Raw genomic sequence first — 21,381 nt, 5'->3', positions numbered from 1 at the left:
GATGCAAGATTGAAATGGCTTAAAAAAGAAAAAAATCAAATTTTTCTTCAAATGGAGAGTGAGTTTTCCAGACAAATTCATCCCTGACTGTATGGTAGTATGCCAGTACTAGTCCATCGTTCCTTTCGACCGGCAATGACAGTGAGGATGTATCTGGGAGCGGAAGATCACAAGCATGGGTGGAGGGAATACTCAGTGGCAGACCAAGGAAGATGTGGGGTGAGATTTCGTGTGGTGACGCATTTCCAGCCGTGAGAGTGAGCGGGAAATGGCCCAAGATTGCAATACATGGGGAAGTTCCATTAAATGCAAAGACGTATTCATAACATAATGGTCTGTAAATGTAAAACAACAATAATGGGTACTGTATTTCGGTGAGTGGAATTTTTATTGGATAAGAATCCTTATGCAATTACTTAATATCTTCAGTCACCTCATTTTGTCCTTCAACCTTTTTTTTTTTTTTTTTTTAAGCCAAAATGACACAACAGGGATTTCTTGCATTCTCTTGCGTGCTTAAACCTCTTGGAAATCTTTAAACTTATGCTTCATTGTTGAGCAGTCTTTTACAAAAAATGACATCATTTAAACAAGTGAACTATGAACTTGTTGAAAATGTGTTGACTGAGGATCTATAAAAGCTTGAAGTGATTTTTATTTTCATGATAAGAAATTTTTAAAAATTGTAGCAGCTTTGGCTTTGCAGCACTGTATTTCTAATTGCTCTTGGAATAATTGACAAATATTCTCTCCTAGACATGGAGTTGTCCTTGAAGATACAAGAAGACCGAAAATCACCGAAGCAACAGTTCTTGGGCTGGACAATTGCCATTGTAGCTGAATTTGAGATTGTCAGCTGTGGAATCAAGCATTTTTTCAGGGAGAGAAGGTCAGTTACAGGAAGGAAGTGTAAATAGGATTAAAAATATTTCCAAATGACATGGCTTAGAATAGTCTGTAAGGCTTACAATGTAATTCTGTATATTTGCATTGGTTTTTCATCCTTATGGCCAGTGCTCTGTGTAGTAGCCTGCTTTCTGGTAACTTGACATGCCCAAGCAGCTTGATTGAATGTATGGCCTGTTTAATTGGGCTTGCTCTTCAGTTGTTCTATTTAGTGTTTTCTCTGTCTTTGTCGGTTATATCTCATCTTGTAGGGGGTGTTTTGGGTTGAGCTGGTACTGTAGTGATAACAAGTGGGATGGTGGCGGTTTTGAATGTTGAGTAAATGGTTGTATGACTCCAGTTCCATGTGTATCCTTTTCATCTCCCCCCCTTCCCCCCCCCCTTTATTTTTTTTCTTTTTTTTTTTTTTTTTTTTTTTATCCATCCCATTTATACTTGGAGAATTAATTAACAACTGATATAGTCACATGATATTGTTGAATTGACTCTAATAATGATTCTGTATTTTGGAAGACAACTTCTATAGTGATTAATTTACCCCAAGTTTGGGGTGTTCTTAAGAGGAAACATGTCATTGTGCTCATGACCTTTTCTGCTCCAAAATGAGGGTAGAGTCCGAAAAGTACAGAAAAGGGAGAGCTGTTGTTGTTAAGTTTGATTTTGAAGTAAGTACATTTCGATTAATACTGTGATGAAAAATTCTTCAACTAGACCAGTAATGCTTAGTCGTTTTGACTGGCATTGTCCATGTGCATTTCATAGTTACTCTGATTAAGAGTAAAAGTTACCTGTATTGGTGACATGTTGGCTTGAGTTAATGTTGAAATTGATCTCCAGCTGCGCCTCCTCCACAACTGGGACAGTGTGGTGATGACCTCCACTGCAGCAGTATCTGCAGCTTCAGTTTAATTAGTGAGTATCATTGAACATTCATTGTATACATGGAGGAGGATTGGTTGAGAGGATCTTGGTGTTGCATGCCAAATTGGTCCTCTTAACATTTTGCATAGAGGTTGTATGAAGTTCATATGTTCAGATTCCATCAATTAAAATTGTAGTAACCTGGTGTGGAACATTTATATGACAGAATGATGAGTAAATGAGTGTGTGGCCCATTTAAAATGGAATGCTTTTGATAAGTTCTTGTACTGTGATTTTCTTATTTGTGGGATCTACCTCACTCCATCCTTGGGTGGGAGAAAAAGCCAGGATGAGGATAAATAAAAAAGGTAATACTTGTTATTATTGTAAGGAAGTTTAATTCCTTACTGTGAGGGGGAAAACATAATCAATGTACAGTAGTGTGTGTGGTTGTGTTTGGGGGGGGGGGAGGGAATATTTTTCAAGTAGTAGCTGTTGTCTCAGTTTTGGATGTGCTTTGTATATGGTACGTGTATAGTATGAGAATGAGATCAACAGAAACCTCACAGATAAGATGTTTCTTTAAATGATTCTGTACATCATTAAAAAGATTGATGCTTCACTGTGAAGATCATAAATGGAATGAGAGGAGTGTTGAGTAGTGTTAGATCAGTGTCATAACGAAGGTTCTCAAATGCAAGCACAGCTTACAAGGGAATGTGCAGGGAGCTGGAACTGTAGAGTAAGAGATTATGTGAAAGTCCTGAGTTAAGGGGATAAGTTTTTTATAGGCAGTGTATTTGATTTTTTATTATATTTATTTATTTGTATACTTAAAAAAAATGCATCCATGAATTTAATATTTCTCATTTCCCTTAGCATGCTTCTATTATCTGTCAAAGACTTTTTCTGTTACCCAAGTAATACTGATTATCTGGCAATCCTTGGACTTGAATGATGAGTGGACAATGTCTAACCCATTGTACGGGGTATCTGTTCTTCCTCTTTCATACTTTGTCTTCTGTTGTTTCTGACTCTGGCTTCATTCCTTTCTGGGTGTGAAAAAAAGTCGGGATAATAATGATCAGGAAGTGCTGGAAGAGGCAATGTCATTTTGGTTTAACTTTATTTAAAAGTACATTTAGAACAATTTGCAATGATGATAAGCTACAGCTAAACCTATAATGCATAGCAAGTCCTTTTGACTGGCATGGTTAATGTGCTTCATAATTAAGCAACAAACAACTCTGATTATAATTTTAAGTTATATGTATTGTTGGAGTGTTTGCTAGAGGTAATGCTGACATTGTTTTCCAGCTGTGCCTACTTCACAACTGGGACAGTGTGGTCATGATGCTAACAACATCAGCAAGATCTTCTTAGTGGGTGAGTATCGGTGAACATCGTGTGCTTGTGTGGAGGAGGATTGATTGAGTGGAAGTTGGTGGTGCAGTCTGCATGCAGACTAATTCCTTGGTATGGTTTGTGGTGAGATTTGGCCCCCCCCCCCCCCACACACACACAGTGGTACTGTAGTTTGATATAAGTAGTAAAACTTAAATGTCACGAAGACTGTTGGAAACAAATTATTAGGAAGCTAGAAAAGATTATTAGAAAACTAAAGTGTAGTTTCCATATAAAAGTGAGAATGACAGTATATGAAAGTAGAGTAATGTGTTTGATGTACAGTATTCATCCATCCATCCATCATCCAATCTTACATTGCCCCATGATTATGACCAGGAAACAATATAAACAGTATGGAAAAGGGACAGCCCAAGGCCAAACCACATAACAGTATGGAAATGAGACAGCCCAAGGCCTCATGTGCATATGGTATGCATCACCACCAGTAAAAATGAAGTTTTATGCAGTGGTTTTAGAATCTGGAGGATCTTTTGGACTGCCCATCTGTCAGTCACTCATCATCATCATCCGGACCTCCTTTCCCACCCAAGGGCAGGGTGAGGAGTTGCAGTGTCCAGACAGCCCAAATTTGCCCAATCCAGTGGGCCCCCGGAATCCTGATTGTATCGGATACGCCAAAAACATTCACCATGTTCTGTAGCTTCATGTAAGTGTATTCAATTGAGTGAATAAATACACACTTCATTAGAATGTTTAGAGTGTGAGGGTTTTAGATGGAAAAAATCTGGAATTATGTGTGAAGTGTTTGACCACAGTGTCATAGATCCTCCTCCTCAAATTGGTGGAGGTTTTTGTCTATTTCTGAAACATATTCACCAAGCTTCATGGCGGAATTGGGTAATATTCTGTATCAATCTATAGCACTTTTTTATTAGCTTCCTAACAGTATTATTTAGTTTAAAGAATACTCCTTATATTAGAGGGGGTAGTGAAGGCTATGTAGTTTTACTCTTTAGGTCAATCTTTAAGCTCAGCAGTGTCATCTGGAGATGGCAAGAATAAAATAATGAATAAATCATTTAATTGAAGGTGTTTAAATGAAAAAAAGCACCCACTGCTTTCTCCCACTTTATAGCTCAAACATTTTCTTTTGACAAAATGGTACTGTTAGTACTGAAGTTTAAGAAAAATACTAAGGGTATACATTACAAACATTGTGAAATCATTACTAATATTCTTATGAATGGAAATGGTAATGATTCTTTGTATGTTTGTCCTTGCTTATGTGGTAAACTTGGGTATTTAGAAGGTTTAAATGATGTGTGAATGCAACCATAGCATGGGTTGTAATGTGAGATGGTTTGCTTGCATAGGCCAACTTGATGCAGATTTGAGTCCTACTGCTGACATTTTTCATTGAGTCCACATCACATCCCCACCGTATCTGCCACCCCTTCTCTGACTTCCAAACTCTCAGATTGGATCGATTTGCTGTGATGAGCAATTTTCAGCTAGACCTGTAATGCCTAGTCATTTTGACAGGCATGGTCAATGTGCATTTTATGGTAACAACACATCTGATTACGCTGAAAGTTATTTATAGTTATTGCTGGTGTTTGCTTGAGGTAATGCCAACATTGTTCCCCAGCTGAGCCTGCTCCACAACTGGGACAGTGTGGTTGTGATGATCACTTGTTGACAACACCTCTACAGCAGCAGCCTGTGGCAGCTTCAGTTTTTACTAGTAAGTATTAGTGAGCATCCAGTATATGTATAGAGGAAGGTTGGTTTAAAGGAGGATTGTGTTGCATGCAGACTAAATTCCCTTTAATGTTTTGTACAGAGGTTGTATGAGATTAGTCATATGCATAGATAGTGAGCAGTGTACTATATTTTCTTCTGTAAAAAATAAGCATTGTGGTAGTTTAAAATAGGTTATGAAAAAAGAAAGTATGTACCATATTACTGAATGCATACTTTTAAGGGAAAACTTCATTCCAACCCATATTTCCACCTAAAAGAAATGAGGCACATTAGGGTATTTAGGAAGAATAATAAAGTGGGAATAAACTGACTACAGGTCAATGTGGTTGCATGCATCTGGAGGTGAAGGGAATATGCTTCAGATAGTTGCAAAATAGAATGAAATTAGCCAGTGCCTCTTTGTAGAAAGGTTTATTTTTGTGTTTGTTTGCAAAACATTCTGATCATTATCAAAATAATTGATAAATATATGAATCTTTTTGACTGGTGAAAAGAGGAACATAAATAAAATGGCAGATCACTGTGAAGTCGTAGTGAAGGAATATGGTCACTTTGTGGCAAGTAACTAACAAGGGAAAATGCCAAGAATATAGGGGCTCATGTGTGTGTTATGAACCCAAGAAATTTTGAATGCTTGATTTGAATGATGATGGGGTTCTAGTGTACTTATAGTCTACTTCTCATCACAACGCCTATGCATTCCAGTCTATCTCTTCCCTTAATTCTTCAGTCATAATCCTTGCCTCCCCAGGCCTGGCCTTCAAGGACACAGTACACTTGTTGTGGTAAATGTGTTTTGCAGGAAGATCGTTGACACCAAGTTCAGTTGAATTGGCAAATTATTTTTTTGTGTGATATGGAACCCATTTATTAACCCACATGTGGGGGTTCCAGAAGAGGACATCATATGTGTATTTGCTGTGATGAAAAAAATTTCACCTAGACCTGTAATGCTGAGTCATTTGACTGGCATGGTTAATGTGCATTTCATAGTTACTCTGATGATATTAAGGGTTATTTATATTAGTAAATTGTTTGCAAGTGCATGCAGTAATATTGACATTGTTCTCCAGCTGTGCCTCTTCCACAACCGGGACAGTGTGTATGTCATGGCTTCACTTGACCTTCACAAAGGCAGTACTGTATATGGCAACTTCAACTTCTGTTAGTAAGTATCGGTGAACATCTAGTGGATTTTTGGTGGAGGATGGTTGAGAGGATGTTGGTACTGCATGCAGACTGTTGTAATTCCTTTGTAATAGACAGTAATTGTATTAATATTGAATAATACTTTTTTATGGTAGGTGGGAGGGCTCACCATCCACTCACTTGATGTAGTGCTGCACTTGGGTGTCTGGCCTTTCTTCTCCTACATCCTTTCCTTCCATCCTCTTCTGTCTTTTCTTCATTCTCTCCTTGTCCTTCTGCCTAGAGGTGACTTTGCACTCCCTCTTCTGTCTTTCCTTCATTCTTTCCTCTTCCTTCTGCCTGTGGGTGACTTTGCACTGAGTGACAAGCCAAATGGTTTCCTGTACACCAGGGAACTATTTACTTCACTGAGTGGTAACCATACAACCAAATTTCGGTGCCTGGTGGTTTAATGTGTGAGTTCAGCGTTCCAATGGGATTGAGCCGGTGAAGGTTTATATCCAAGGGGTGATTGGGGTTTATTGCTCACATAATACCACTCAGGGATGAGTGAGGCTGTTCACTCTCATCTTAAATGTCAGGTCCACCTTGCCTAGCCCTGGGCTCTTACGCTTCTCATGGGGCAGTGTAGGATTGGATGATGATTTTTTGTTTTGATACATTTGGACAGGATTGCTGTGATGATAGAAGTTCCAGCTAGACCCATAATGTTTAGTCATTTAGACTAACTTGGTCAGTGTGCATTTCATAATGAGGCAACAACAACTCTGATTATACTAAAAGGTTACTTTTATTATTGAAGTGTTTGCTTGAGGTAATATTGACATTGTTTTCCAGCCATGTCTCCACATCTGGAACTGTGTGGTCTTGATGATCGCTGCACCTGTTGACAAAACATTCTCCGCAGCCATGCACAAGGCTTTGGTCCCCAATAGTGACAAAGGTATACATTCAAGTTGTTTGATCATCTCCAGTCTGTCTGGCTGAGCCAACCCATCATTAAAGCCATTAAGCAAAGGTGCAAGAAGTAGAAGGGCAAGGGGGGCAGTTGCCTTCCCTGAATTTTTAGTGTGTAAGGGGGAGCAAATGGGGGGGGGGGGATTGCTTCCAAATCTGACTCATTACAGATATGCATGTAGCACCATCAAGAAATAAAATGGAATTCATTTGCTTGTGGTATATTGTTCCTAACAACAGTAGTTTTCCCATACTAATCAGTTGATTACCTGCTTATGTATAACAGTATAATTTTTTGTGGTCAAGAGTTTAAAGACAAATATGAGGATCTCTATGTCGTGTAATTACCGTTACTTTTCATTTTTACCTGTGATGCATTTTTCCCTCAGGGAACTCCCTCCAAAGGGTGGCAACATGGCAGAGGAGTTCATTTCAGTCTTTAGTCCACACTGGCTGTATACACCCCCCCCACCCCATGTTGGAATACTTATGACACTATTGCCACTAAGAAAACTGTTGCTTGGAAGTCGGTGAGGCTAGGGGACTGACAAGATATTGAGCTGGCTGGTTGAATGTTGTGAGAAGTGCATGATCAGGGGTTTGGCACCCCTCTGTAACGTGACAGCGTCCAGATTGACTCTCATCAGATACGTTTATGTAAAGCTACAGAATGTGTTGAATGTTTTGGGTGTATCAGATAGAGCCAGGATTCCAGTGGCTTGAATGGTGAAAAATGGGAGAAATGGAGTTCCCCTGAGCTAAGCACTGTATTGTACTATATAGCCCTGCTAGGGTTACAGGAGGGAGCTACCCCTCCCAGCACGGCAGCCCGGGCGAGGCTCGAACTTGCAATCCCCCGATCACAAGTCCAGCGCGCTACCACTGTGCTACCGCGCCCCCCGCTTGAATGGTGAGTGAATGAAAGTGTGGCCCAATGGATTGGGCAAATTTGGGCAGTCTGAACGTTGCTACTTCTCACCCTGCCCTAGGGTGGGAGAGGAGGTCTGGGTGATGAAAGAGTGATTAATGATGAATCTACATAAACTCCCTCACTGCTAAACTTTCCTTCATCTGAAGAAAATTTGTCTTTTTTAACCAGAGTAATATCCATAACAGAGGACAAATTGCAGACTAATATGGTAGCATATGTGCTATGGTGTACCACTTTAAGTTTCATCTTTAACATTTAGTAAATTTTACGAGGTTCAGTAAAAATGCTGAATGTACTGTAATTTTATTTAACTGCAATAATAATATATATATATTTTTACTACATAACCTAAATTTAAGATTACTTTGATCCATAGTATCAGTGACTCACCCAGAAGTGGCATCCTCACCAAAAAAAAAAAAAAAAAAAGTGCCTAACAACCATGCAGGGTTGGGCATCTCCCATACGATAAATTGTGTTACCAAGGATTACTATAATTTCCATTAACCCTTTAACCCCTTTCAGCCTTATGATGCCTCTTCTCAAGATTATATTCATCACCTGACATTAATCAGACAAAGAAGACATCCTTGAGCTGAAAGGGAATGATTTCTAAGTCTAACCTCTTTAGCTCTAGTGTCTCCTGAACTGAATATAATTATCAGCTGTATGTCAGAATATATACAAACGAATATCTTTGAGATAAAAGACTTAATATTGGGTGCTGAAAAGTCTTACATGGGAATTAGTTAAATTTAGTAATTATAATGCCTTTATATCAAGGAGTGACACTGTCAATGCTGCCACCACTTGAAATATCACCGAGTGTTCTAGTACATCAGTTACAGTCAGATATTGTCTTCTAAAAACTTTATTGGCCTCCATTACATTACCCTTTTAAAATTCACTGCTCACTGTTTCTTATTATTGTTCACTGTCTCTTATTATATCATAAGTGGGTCAGCATTTTGTCCACAACTATGATTTAGTTTACACAGTATGTCAGAGTCATTCATGCTTGTGCTATATTACTTTGTAACCTACATTCTTAAATATTTTTCCTTTTAAATAAGTATGTAGAACTACTTCCAACTCCAAATTCTAGTCCATGGACATAAATGTTCATGCTTTTTCCACATAAGAAAAATTCATTGTCCAAACTGAGCACTAGTGAGTTTTATATATATATATATATATATATATATATATATATATAAAAGGAATATCTCTTTACTTGATTATTAACACCAATTTTATTTTTTCCCCCTCCAGTTGCAGGGAACTTTGAACTGAATGGGTTAGATACATTGGTAACCTTGAATGACCACCTTCATTTCTAGATATTTTTGTTGACCAAAATCAAGTGGTAGCCCCCTTCAGCCAGATTACATAAATTATATTTCAGGTGGGGTCACTCACCACCTGCTCTCTCAATGTAGTGCTACTCTCAGGTGACTGCCCTTCCCTCCTTCCTCTTCTCTGTCTGTCTTTCCTCTTCCTTCTCCCTGTGGGTGACTCTACTGTACTGTACACTGAATAACAAGCCAAATTGTTTCGTGTACACCAGGAAGTCATTAACTTCGGTGCGTGGTAACCATATAACCAGTTTATGGCGCCTGGTGGTTTATGGGTAATTAAGGTGCTCCAGTCAGACTGAGCCTGAGCAGGTTTATATCCAAGGGGTGGTTGGGGTTTACTGCTCACATAATGCTATTCGGGGATGAGTGCGGCTGGTCACTCATCTCAGATGTTAGGACCAACTTGCCTAGCCCTGGGCTCCTATGCTCCTCATGGGGCAACACAGGATTAGATGATGATATTTCATTGGTTTTCCTGTTGAATATTATACAGCTTAAAATAAGCTTTCCTAAGTGAAAGAGTTGGACATAGCCAACTTTCATTCCTTCATGTGCGCTCCCCTGGATGTAGCAAGAATTAAATTACTTACGTACCATCGATAAAAAAAATATTGGCACCCTTTCAGTGTGAGACAATGATACACGGACTATGATTTACAGGAAATGACACATTTGTCGCTTTGTATCCTTCATTTGTGTTATCATATGTTTTAGAGATATATAGATGGATTAGTCAGAGTAACATTGTACTATATGGTAAATCAACCATTTTTGTGAATTAAACAGGCATGCCAACACTACCATTTGAACCAGAGACGAAGTATTTCACATCTTAAACTAAGGGTGCTGATACTTTTTTTTATCAAGGGTACATAACTAGGCTGAAGGGGATAAGAGGAAATATAAAATCATAAAAAGGAAACATACACTTCACTTCTTATATTCTTGCAACTTTCTGAGACTTTATTCAGCCTGAGTCACTTTTCAAACTAAAGGGTTTGGATATAGCCTTCATTAACCCATTCATTAGTTTAGGTCCTTCCTAAGAAGGATAAAGTCATCTGCAGACTACAATAAGAAAATACAAAATATATCACTATTAAAAAGGTTAATCATACTTTTGGCACTTTAATGTTTTTTTCTTTAAGTAGACCTCTGAGGTATTCGGCCTCTTGCTTGAGATGGCGTGCGGTGGTGTGGAGGTGCCCCAGTCGCTCCTCCATCATCGCCACCAGAGGCCCTGACACCAAGCTACTCAGACCACACACACTTCGCACCATTACTAAAAGCAGAGAAAGTTTGGCCATTAATTCACTAGCTTTCAAACCAGTAGCATTCACTACAAGATATCACCACTAGAATCTGCATAATTATCTGGTCCACCACCCTTGGGCTGACATTTAATAAAGTGGAGTTGTATGTCCTTTCATGTATTAGCATTTTTGGACCTTACTGAGGTTTGCTCAACAACATATACAATCTCACTCAAACATAACTACTCCAACACAAATTTCCAAATGTGCCTCTCATCCCACCTGCCAAAAGCCAAACAGGGTGTCGAACCCTTGTATGTTCCTCAGTACATTATTCAGCCATGCACCTCAGTTCCTAGCCTCTTCAACTCATACTTTGCTCTCTTATACAATCACTGACCATATCCATTCATTCTCCTTGGTCCACCACACCTCTCGCCTTCATTCATTCGTTATACTCTGTCAGTTTTCCAAACAGTGACAAAGTAGTTGCCACCTTTGACAGAACCACTACAACAACCAGCAAATCTCTTATCTCTTATGGGTATGATAAAGATTTCAATCCCAATGTCTCTCAAGTAAAACTGCTCATTGAAGACAGTAACAAATTTACAATGCATGAACATAGACAATCCTTTAACATAACCTCATCAAAAGACCTGGGGCAATGAAGATGAAGTGGCTGACTTCCTGCTGTCCACTGGTTAACATTCAGATGAGCTTAAGGTTGCAACAACAACAGAACTACCAGTATCTACTGTATATTCATTCTTTCCATCTGACCACATCATCTCGTGTACTCTTCGATTCATTCTCTCTCTCTCCCTCTCTCTCCATTTACAGTATATACACACTCACCTGCTGCATTGTGTAAGTGAGCAAGGGGATACTGAGATGATCGCTCCCGAGACACCTGAAGCACCTCACTCTGTTCATCATACAGGGTGCTGCACAAATTCTCTAGTGCCTGAAAAACAAAGTCATGATAAAAGAATGAGATGATACATAAGTATAGTATGATATATAAACTACTGGCTCTGTCCTATATTTTGTAAGATGCCTGAAAGGAATAATCCACCCAGAGTCACTCAATGTATGTAACAATAATAGTAGTTGTAGCCCCACGTTCATCTGAATATGAACTCAGTGGACTGCAGAGTGAAGCTGCTCCTCTTCTGCAGCCCACCAACCTCCTTTCTGGGGACAGGGAGGGAGATATGAGACATTTGTATAACCATGTAGCTCCACCACAACACTGTCTCTCTGGTACATATGGTATGGCAATGCACAAGGGAAACAAAACAAAAACTAATGGTGACTAAACAACAACACAACTCAAGGTAGTTTAGGTTAACAACACTGCACAGGTGAAAATGTCTTAAAACATACTGCATAATGGATAACCTGGAGTATACTACAGTCTAGTGCAGGTTACTACCTACACTACTGACAACAATAATCAAACGCTAAAACAATAAACAAACCTGCTGATTGTTAATTGCAATAGACGGTGTTGACAAGATCTCCAGGGGAACAGGTAGGCGTACAAACTGGGGAGATTCACCTTCTGGACTTTGGTTTGTTGCTTGGAAACATGTTACTTGATGAGTTCCAACCTGAAATTACAATACAGTACATGGGGTCTGAACAAAACACTGTTCTCGAGTGGAATGTCTGTACACAGTGTTCCCTATGCAGTAGAATTAAGTGTTGTTATTCCTGACAATGACATCAATTTATATATTTATTTTTGCTACCATCAGGCATCTTTACTGGGCTTGTGAGAGGCATTATGAACGGAAGGCTTCATACAGCTCCCATTATCTCCACAACATGAGCTCTCTAAACTGAACACTGGTAAAAATTTTTAGAAGGTAACAAGAATAAACTAATAATATACTTGTAATGTCATCAATGGAGTAAGCAAGTCATAAGAACATAACATAAGAAGAGAGGTTAACTGCAGTAGGCTGGTTGGCCCATGCTAGGCAGCTCCTAGAAGAGTCCCAACATCCTGAAGGGAGTGGATATGGGATTGGTAGTTACAGTACTGTTTTCTGTGTTCCAAACTCTCACAGTATTTCTCATAGACTCTGGTCTATAAATTGGGAGAACTGGCACCAGGTAACAATGAAACTGTGATGGGCAATCCCTCTCCAGTTTACTGTGGAATTAACAGCAATTACGAATGTCAGAGGCAACATAATTAGGCCTTACAGTGGACTGCCACCACTAAAGTTAGTTTGTCTACACCTGACAGAACAGAACCGCTCCCACAACTTGAATACGAAGTGATGTGAAATTCAGTGAGCCATAGTTATGATGTAGGAAGATAGGGGTCTCCCTGGTTACTTGCAATAACAACCCCTCAATCCGAGTACTGTACACCTGATTGTCAACTGAGCCGAAAGGTGCTAGGGATCTTTAGTTAGTGGGCTATAATAACAAACCTTGGTCTTTTTATCCTCATTGTACACAGAGAATATCAGGCCAATAAAGCGACTGTCCATCTGCTGGTACCCTGCTTGAGTCTGAAGGTCTGAAATAAAATTTAACTCATTAATCATCAGGAAAACTCTAGAACAGGTATATCATTCCAGTTTTCATTAGACAACTTTATTCAGCAACAAAAACATAACTATCTCAGGATCAGCAAGGCTTTAGTACTGTATATTATTCCAGCTTTATTAGGCAATTTTATTCAGCAACAATAACATTAACTCAGCATAAGTAAAATTTACGTATTTTCTTCCAGTTTCCACTGAACAACTATATTCTACTGAATGATCTTTCCCCTGTCACATCTGAATGCCTTCCCTTCATGGTACACTTTCCTGATGCACACAGGGAGATCATGGGTGGGTCTTTGTGCTGTATACTAAGGTAGGGCCCTCTTACACTTTTTAGGTTTGGTGGTACAGTGAGTTATGGCACTCCAACTAAATGTGGTCCATATTAATTATTTCACTGGATCCAAGACATTATTAACGGATGCAACTATAGTGTTTGGTCTCATCTGACAGAACTGAGCTAAATCCTACAATTTGCACACTAACTCATGACTGAATGAAATTCCATGTGCCCTATTTATGAGGTAAGAATGCATCTCCTTGGTTACTAGTTAAGTTGAACATCCAATCTGATTATTCTTGGCCATCAACTGACTTGAGTGAGGGGTTTGGGATTTCTGTCACAACAGAACAAATACACCACTACTGTACCAATATCCGAGGGCCAAACAGTTATGTGCGGATGAGAGTGATACCACCCAACAATGTGAAGCTCCTGACCACTTGATGCTGACATCTGCTCTGCTCTTTGCTGTGCCTGGGAAAAAATAAAAAAATAAAGAATATACATGAGTCCCTGACATGAGAAGAAATATTTTAATACCATATTACTTGTATATACTGCAATGTACTTCATTTCCAAACAAATGCAAAAACATAAATGACTTCCCAACAAGCATACAAATATGTACTACTGTATGTGGTTTTCTAGCAAGGGAAGAAACATTTTGATATGGTACCTTACACTGTATGCTGTAAATGATTCTCAAACAGAAACAAAAATATTTTAATATGGTACTGTTCGTGACATCCCAATGAAGAGAGGCAGAAATACAGTACTGCAGTCTAACAGATTTCAAAAGAAAATAAGTTCAGTATATTTAGGAGCTAATAAAAATCCTTACTCTACTGCAGGACTATTCTCCTACTCTAGAAGTACGGTCGCATTATGAAACTCGGACTAACAAAAGGGCCACATATTACTGTACTTTACCTGTTATTTTCTTCCCTCTAAACACTTGAACACAAATAAATGAGAAATTCATATATTATTTGTAATTATCTATTCTGCTAAATACACAAATAAAAAGAAAAATGCAAAACTTTCTGTTTTATGCTTGTTTATGTATTCTTTTTTGTTCTTCTGGGTCAGTCAAACGGCAAAACAAAAATTACTGAAGGGCAGGTTTGGCCCACGGGGCACCAGTTGAATAGCCCTGCTCTACTGTACGCATGATCCATGCATATCAATACTGCTTCCAAAATGATAGTTGTCCTATTACCTAAAATGTACGGTACCGTACTAAGTACAGTATTTACTTTCTAATATGAGAGTTAAAGGCTCGATCAAACAAAAACCACAAAACAAAAAGGCTTAGCCACACAAGAATGAAAGAACGAAAGAAATTTCTTATCACTGGACTGCTAAAGATGCAGCGCAAGTATAAGGCTAACTGTACGTTAATCAATCAGAAAGAGAAAAAATAGCTATCCCCAACAATCATGCTGGAAGTAATACAAATTCCTGTACCCAAACATATCAATCAGTACTGCTGTATTCTGGAAAATGGGACTTTTTATGCTTACTAAGCTAGCAGGAAAGGCTCTTCTTGCAAGTCTGGGCATTAGTTATGTGGTTTTCCATTTAGTCTAAGTAAATCTATAGGCTGTTACAAGGAGCTGTGCATAGCGTTATATTTACATTCATCTACTGATTAATGGGACATTAGATACAAAAAGTCAAATTCTGTAAAACCTGCACTAGACATACCTCAATGAGCATTTCAGGCGATATTTCCACTCGGTCCTTCCTTTTGTCTGACCTGCGTAATGTTACTGCCGAGTGAATGTCACACATCACATCATTCCCCTGTTGTCACATCATTAGGAAAAAATAAACAAAATCTCAGTAAAATAATTACCTAAGCCACATTGTATATTAGCTGCCCTCAATCTTAATTTGTGTCCCCCATGCATTACTCGTGCCACAGCTATTTATGGTAGTCTTTTTCTTAAAATCTCATTCACCTTCCTTATTATAACTGTTATCAATGCCCCATCCATTTTTTTTTTCCATACTACCCTTTCATTCATTCTGCTCTCCACTTACCAGTTGTTCAAAACGCTGCCTAAATGCTCTACATAGCGAATTCTTCCTTTGACATGCACTTACTCAACACATCTAACCAACTTGAAAACTCAAGAGGACAATTACAGTGTTTTATTATTCTACTATTTTACAAGATTCCTGTTGTTATCTTTGTCATCTGTGATTCACATTCAGCAAAGTAACTAGCTATACTATGAGGGTACAGAATATAGTGTTGAGAGTGTTAATTATCTATCAATCACAAAACATGTCTGTAGGGTAAAAAGCAAACTGACCCCACATTTCAAGTATCATATAGAGTACCGTACAGTACTACATGCATTACATCCGAGGAAATACAGTATACCATACCTAGAACAGAAATGGCCTTTGTTATATGTAAGTGATGTGTCAAAAAAATATAATATCTGATGCAATACTGTACTGTAAATTGAAGGAATCGGGAAATCAGCATTATAGGTATCACCAAAACTTTTAAGTAGTAGTAATTCTGTAATTAGGCATATAGCATTTGGGAGAGATGCCTTCAAGTGGTGGCACTGATATAACTGGATGCCTCAGCTACCCTGTTAGACATACTTCCCTCAGCTTTCTTTCTCCTGAAGGAGGGATGGTGGGCTGGAAGAGAAGGGCAACTTCTGCCTGCATTCCACTGGGTTCACATGCATATTAACCTAGGGATACAACAACAACTGAGGAATATAACAGCAACATAGAAAAAAAAAGCAACATACTGTACAACAAGAACTTCCTGTACAGTATATGACGGATACTGAACTGTACTCTACATTCAAAACTGGAAAATTACCTCACTAAACTGTCCGACCAGCAGACCCATCACCTCTTCTTTCTCTGTGGTAAGGGCATGGTGTAGGCAAACTAGGTATGCATCAGCTGCCAAACGCACCTGTGACACCCACATCTTTGCACCTTGCTGACCAACCTCAAGCTTCACTACAGTTATTCAACACTCTTTTTCACAGTACTGCAAGAAAACAAGAATATGATGCTAGTTATTCATTATTCACAGCATCTTTGTTGAAAGAAGAATTGACTGTTCATAATGGATGGCAAGAGGCTCACTTAGTTCATCTCCTGATTCCTTCAACACTTTTGGGTGTATGTTGTCAGGTCCAGGTGTTTTAAATTCATTTAATGCCAAGATTCATTCTGTCTAAATGTAAATGTCTGAAAGATCCTTTGTACAGTCTGCTGAATGCAAGTCAATTAGTTCAGATACCTGGTCTCTATAAAGTTGATGAAAGAAGTCATTTACTATCAATTCTGCTTCGTCATACTCTTGTATAAATACAGATCTGAAACATTTATTCAATACATCCGCTGTTTCCTTGTTGTTTGAAGTGAGTGTTCCTTGTGGTGTCTTTATTTTGCTTACATAGTTTTCTACTCTTTTGTCAAAGTTGGCATACCTGGTTTTCAGGTTGGATTTAACTTCTCTGAACAGTTTTAGTTCAAAAATTTGCCTGGTTCGTCTTAGGGCTTTAGAACACGCATTTCTCTTCTTGTTTGTATATATCTTATTTTTCATAGGCTACCTTGATATCGCTTCCAGGCACATCATTTGTTTTTCGCTGCTCTTTTAGTTGAATTATTAAACCACAGCTGTTTTTCTTCACCTCACGGGCCAGTCGTACTTTTAGGTACAAAATTTCTCACTCCTTCCAATATTACTTTTTCCATTATAGTGTTTATCTCCTGCAGATCCTTTCCTTGCAACTGTCCTCACCAGTTAATATCTTGCATCTTCTCTTAAATCTTACAGTCTCCTTTGGAGAAGTTATACCTGGTAATTTCTGTTTCGTTTTGAGGTGGGAAGTGGTAGATGTAGCTAAACTTTAGAGCACAGTGATCACTTCTACCAAGAGGATCTAATGAGTTTAATTGACCAATCATATTTTCTTCACTGGTGATGATTAGATCAAGAGTGCTGGGTTGATGGTCTCCTTGTACTCAGGTGACTTCTGTAATGTGTTGCATAAAGAAATTATCTGATAGGATGTCCAAAAACTTTTCTTCAGGTGAGTTTCCTGGTACTGGTGTTATTGCTGTTTCCCAGATAACGGTAGGCAAGCTGAAATCACTTGTGATTAATACACTGCACTGCATATCATCAATTTTCTGTGGCATATAATTCAGAGCACTATCGTTTGCTTCTGTCGAGTTCCCTTTTCGATATACACACCCTGTGAGAATTTTTGTGCTATCTCCTCTCTTGATCCATTTAAACTGAGACTCTGAGAAAATGTGTTGTAAAATTCTCCAGCTCAGTGCAGTCACTTACATCAAATGACTTATGGAAAAGCATTATTGTGCCTCCTCTAATTTCCTGAATATTATCTTTCCTTGACATCTGGCAGTTGTGCAGTATCCCACCGTGCAGTTCACTGTCAAGGATGTTCTGCGGTTGACACCATTCCTGTCATATAACATGAAATATGCTGTGAAACATACTGTATAAGTTACTGGGCAGGAAGGTCACCACTTATACTACATCAGCAACTTACAGGAGATAACAGTATGGTTGCTATATGATAGTAAGTTGTACCAAAGCCTCATGTTGGATATTTAACAGATGATAAAAAACGTTTCATACATATGCTTGGTCAGCAGAGGAGATGTCCTTTTATACAAAAAAAGAAAAGCCAAGCTTTTCTAAATCATGTTACAAGTGACTCCTTGTCCGATATCAAGAAATTAACTGACTCAACAATCATAACCTACTACCACCTCTTTATTAACCACCTCTTTATTAATGCCTTCCATCATGTAAAGCTCTCCTTCAACAACAGTTCCAAAATCCTCACCATATTTTTGGAGACACCAGCTACTACTTACCGTAAAAAGGGTTTTAGGGGCAATACTATAGCGACGTGACGTTGTCATGTGAAACTTGTAAACAGTATTGGGACGATTCGGCGCCAACATTAACTCGTACAGTACTGTCATGGACTCACTACTGGCTAAAAGAAAAATTTATTCATATGAGGAAACTTCTAGATTAATAAAGGTTAAATCGAGATGATTTTCAACTCTAGCTATGAGTAATAAAATTCGCATGGCTTGTGGTAGTCTGAACAAGTTGCTGTGAAGCATTTGCCAAGACAGGGTGGGGCTGAGCCACATGGGTTTGTTTACGTTTTATTCTTGTGCCTTACAGTTCTAATTTAGGTGTTTTCTTTGGCAGATAAGTTTACAAACATTATTGTAAGATGGCTAGGCCTGGAAAAGGGAGTGATAAATATGTCAAAAACTTAGCAAAGACACGAAAAGTGATGAAGGAATGGGTGGGCGTGGAGGAGGGAAAGGCAGCACGAGCATACCACCACGTAACACACCTGGGCCAAATTTTACATGTTGCCCTCATCCGATTTTTTACTTTTCGTTAACATTTTCTAGTAGAATTGGTCATTCTAAGAATCTTTTCTTCTATGACATTTCTCTCGCAAATTGATAATAAACGAGTTAAACGCGATTTACTTCCGCCAATCACAATCACAGGTGGTATTTTTTCGTATTTACACCCAACTCACTGACAACAAAAGTGGCTAACTCACCTTATACTTTACGCAATTCTAAGCATTTTTTCTTCTATGACACTTCCGTCTTAAATCAACCGTTGATGAGTTATGCAATTTATTACACATTATTTTCTATGGGAGAGAGATTTTCCCTGCCGTGGTCGGACAGTTGTGTGTTCGTTGGTGCGTGTTGTGTGTGTGGGTGGATAAAGCGCATGCGTGGCACATGAATCAGCCAATCACAAAGTAGAATTTCAAATGTCCCGCGCTAGGGCTCACAAGATTTGAAAGTCAGTTCGTCTCCAACCATCGACTGGGAAGCCTGCAAAGTTTATTACTTCATTGGTATTTCACAGTTCTACCAGCAAAAAAATAAAACTAGCCTTTGTGCGATCGCATGGTGTTTTACCTTCAACAGGAACAAAGTACCCAAATCAAGGCAAAAGTCTCATTTTACGTGAGGATCAGAAAGTGTTGCACTGCCGACCGTCACCAGTTGCCGTTACAGCTACAGACGACTCTTCAGATGCAGAGGAGGAACTGTAAACTAGGTAAATGCATTATTTCTTATTTACATCCGGTTAGGTTAGGTTAGATGAGGTTTGGTTAATGTAATGGGGAGTCTGGGGGGCGAAGCCCCCCAGTTAGGAAGCACGGCCAGGGTTGGGGGGTCTGGGGGGCGAAGCGCTTCCCCCCAGTTAGAAAATACGAACTCCCTAAGAAGCTTATAATTATTTTCTTCCGAAGGATTTTAGTGTTTTCCGTTTGATTTTGATAACAGTTCCAGTAGGAAATCACTCCCTTTTGCGTTTTTCCCCCACCCAACACCCCGGTCCCCCAGTATTGTTGGGGGGAGGGGGAAGAACCGCAAAAAAATACGTTTCAGTTGATAACAGGCATCCAACCTGAGTGTTTTCTGTTGTTTTTGGTGTGATTTTTGTTGATTTGGACCGGTCCTTTCCACCGGAAGTCGCTAGTGGCGTTCAGCAAAAACTAGTGACTTGCGATGGAAACGAAGGTCAAAATCGATCGAATCACACCAAAAACAACAGGAAACACTCAGGTTGGATGAAAAAATCGGATGAGGGCAACGTGTAAAAATTGACCCACACCTGCCCCACCTCCACCTCCTCTCCAATGCCTGCATTGCAATGCGTCGTGTCAAGTCTTCGGTCGGTTCAGACCTCCCCACCGAAAATTATTGGATCCATCCCTGGAGTATTGCATTATTTCTTAGTATTACCCCTTCAGTCTGACGATGCCTAATGCTAAATGGTCTTAATCAACTTTGGAGAGATATCCTAAGGCAGAATATAATACCCAAAATTATATCAGCTTTTATAACACTGATACAAATTAATCCAGTACAGTTACAGATAGCTAGTGTTACCATCTGCATTTTATGCTACCCTGAACAACTGATTCACAGCTTTTGATTCTCTTAAAAAAAAAAAAAAAAAAAAGTGGGATAATCTGCAGAGGACTTCGGAGGGATGTATCCTTCTGGTTCTGGATCGGGGAGAATGCCTTTGTATCGGCCTTTGCCTGTATTTAGTTTATTGCATGCAAACTACAAAAAGGCATCCTCAGACTAAAGTGATTCATGGACAAAAATATTGATACGAAATATGCAGGATATCAGGTCCAGCATATGGAGTAACAACAAGAATTATCCAGTAACAGATCGTTTGATAAAAATGATGTGAGAACCATGAGAGAAGTGTACCTTATATTCTTACTGCACAATATGATTTACATAAGAAGAGATGAGTGACTGATCAGTGTGTAAGAGATGAGTGAGCATACAAGTGTAAGAATCCCGAGAGAAGTGAACCTCAACCCTAACTGCACAGCATGATGTGTACACGGCGATGGAATGGCCGATCAGTGGGGTAAAATTATGCGATAATCCTGACAGAAGAGTGCCACTTAAATCTGTTAGCTAGCACAAGATTTGCATATATTAGTGGCCGATCAAAGAGATGCGAGTGTGTAAGAATCCCAATAAAAGTTTAATGTACTTGTGCTGCATACCCTATTAGCACTACAGGATTTACAGTGATAGATTCAAGACCTTTCACTGGCACAAGCGTACAGAAATGCGAGAATCATTAAAAGCGTACCGTATGCCCTATTAGCACAAAGAATTACACAAAGATGGATTAATGGCTTATTAGAGGGATAAAATTGTGAGAATCTAGAGAAGCGTACCTTATAGCCTACCCCCATTTGTCAAGATTTACACAGCAGTGGGGTGAACAATCAACGTGATACAAGTGTTTGAGAATCAAGAGAGAAGTGTACATTACGTCCGTTAGCACAATATTAACATCATGGTGCATTCATGGCTCAAAGAGAGAATACACTTACATGAGAATCCTGAGAAAAAAGCGTAC

At 39.0% G+C, this 21,381-nt stretch overlaps 2 protein-coding genes across 2 annotated transcripts; one reads left to right on the top strand and one right to left on the bottom strand.

The window, feature by feature from the left end:
- Window positions 1-135: 135 nt before the first annotated feature.
- Window positions 136-7,074, top strand: LOC145392502 (uncharacterized). The gene is made up of 7 exons (XM_080266892.1): window positions 136-141; window positions 838-889; window positions 1,744-1,818; window positions 3,085-3,153; window positions 4,784-4,879; window positions 5,973-6,067; window positions 6,886-7,074. The coding sequence occupies exons 1-6, from the start codon at window positions 136-138 to the stop codon at window positions 6,020-6,022; spliced, it is 348 nt and encodes a 115-aa protein (XP_080123018.1). The 3' UTR covers window positions 6,023-6,067; window positions 6,886-7,074.
- Window positions 7,075-10,371: 3,297 nt separating this feature from the next.
- LOC145392406 (lys-63-specific deubiquitinase BRCC36-like) lies at window positions 10,372-16,426 on the bottom strand. The gene is made up of 7 exons (XM_080266815.1): window positions 16,255-16,426; window positions 15,108-15,206; window positions 13,769-13,874; window positions 12,998-13,086; window positions 12,032-12,163; window positions 11,406-11,514; window positions 10,372-10,576 (listed from the first exon to the last, which is right to left on the bottom strand). The coding sequence occupies exons 1-7, from the start codon at window positions 16,366-16,368 to the stop codon at window positions 10,407-10,409; spliced, it is 819 nt and encodes a 272-aa protein (XP_080122941.1). The 5' UTR covers window positions 16,369-16,426; the 3' UTR covers window positions 10,372-10,406.
- Window positions 16,427-21,381: the final 4,955 nt, after the last annotated feature.

This window comes from Coenobita brevimanus, chromosome 22, assembly GCF_032717465.1.
Source record: "Coenobita brevimanus isolate Jiangsu-jjx chromosome 22, ASM3271746v2, whole genome shotgun sequence".
In the NCBI taxonomy this organism is placed as follows: domain Eukaryota; kingdom Metazoa; phylum Arthropoda; class Malacostraca; order Decapoda; family Coenobitidae; genus Coenobita; species Coenobita brevimanus.
The sequence above is the reverse complement of the archived record's forward strand: the minus strand, read 5'-3'. Positions and strand labels throughout refer to the sequence as shown.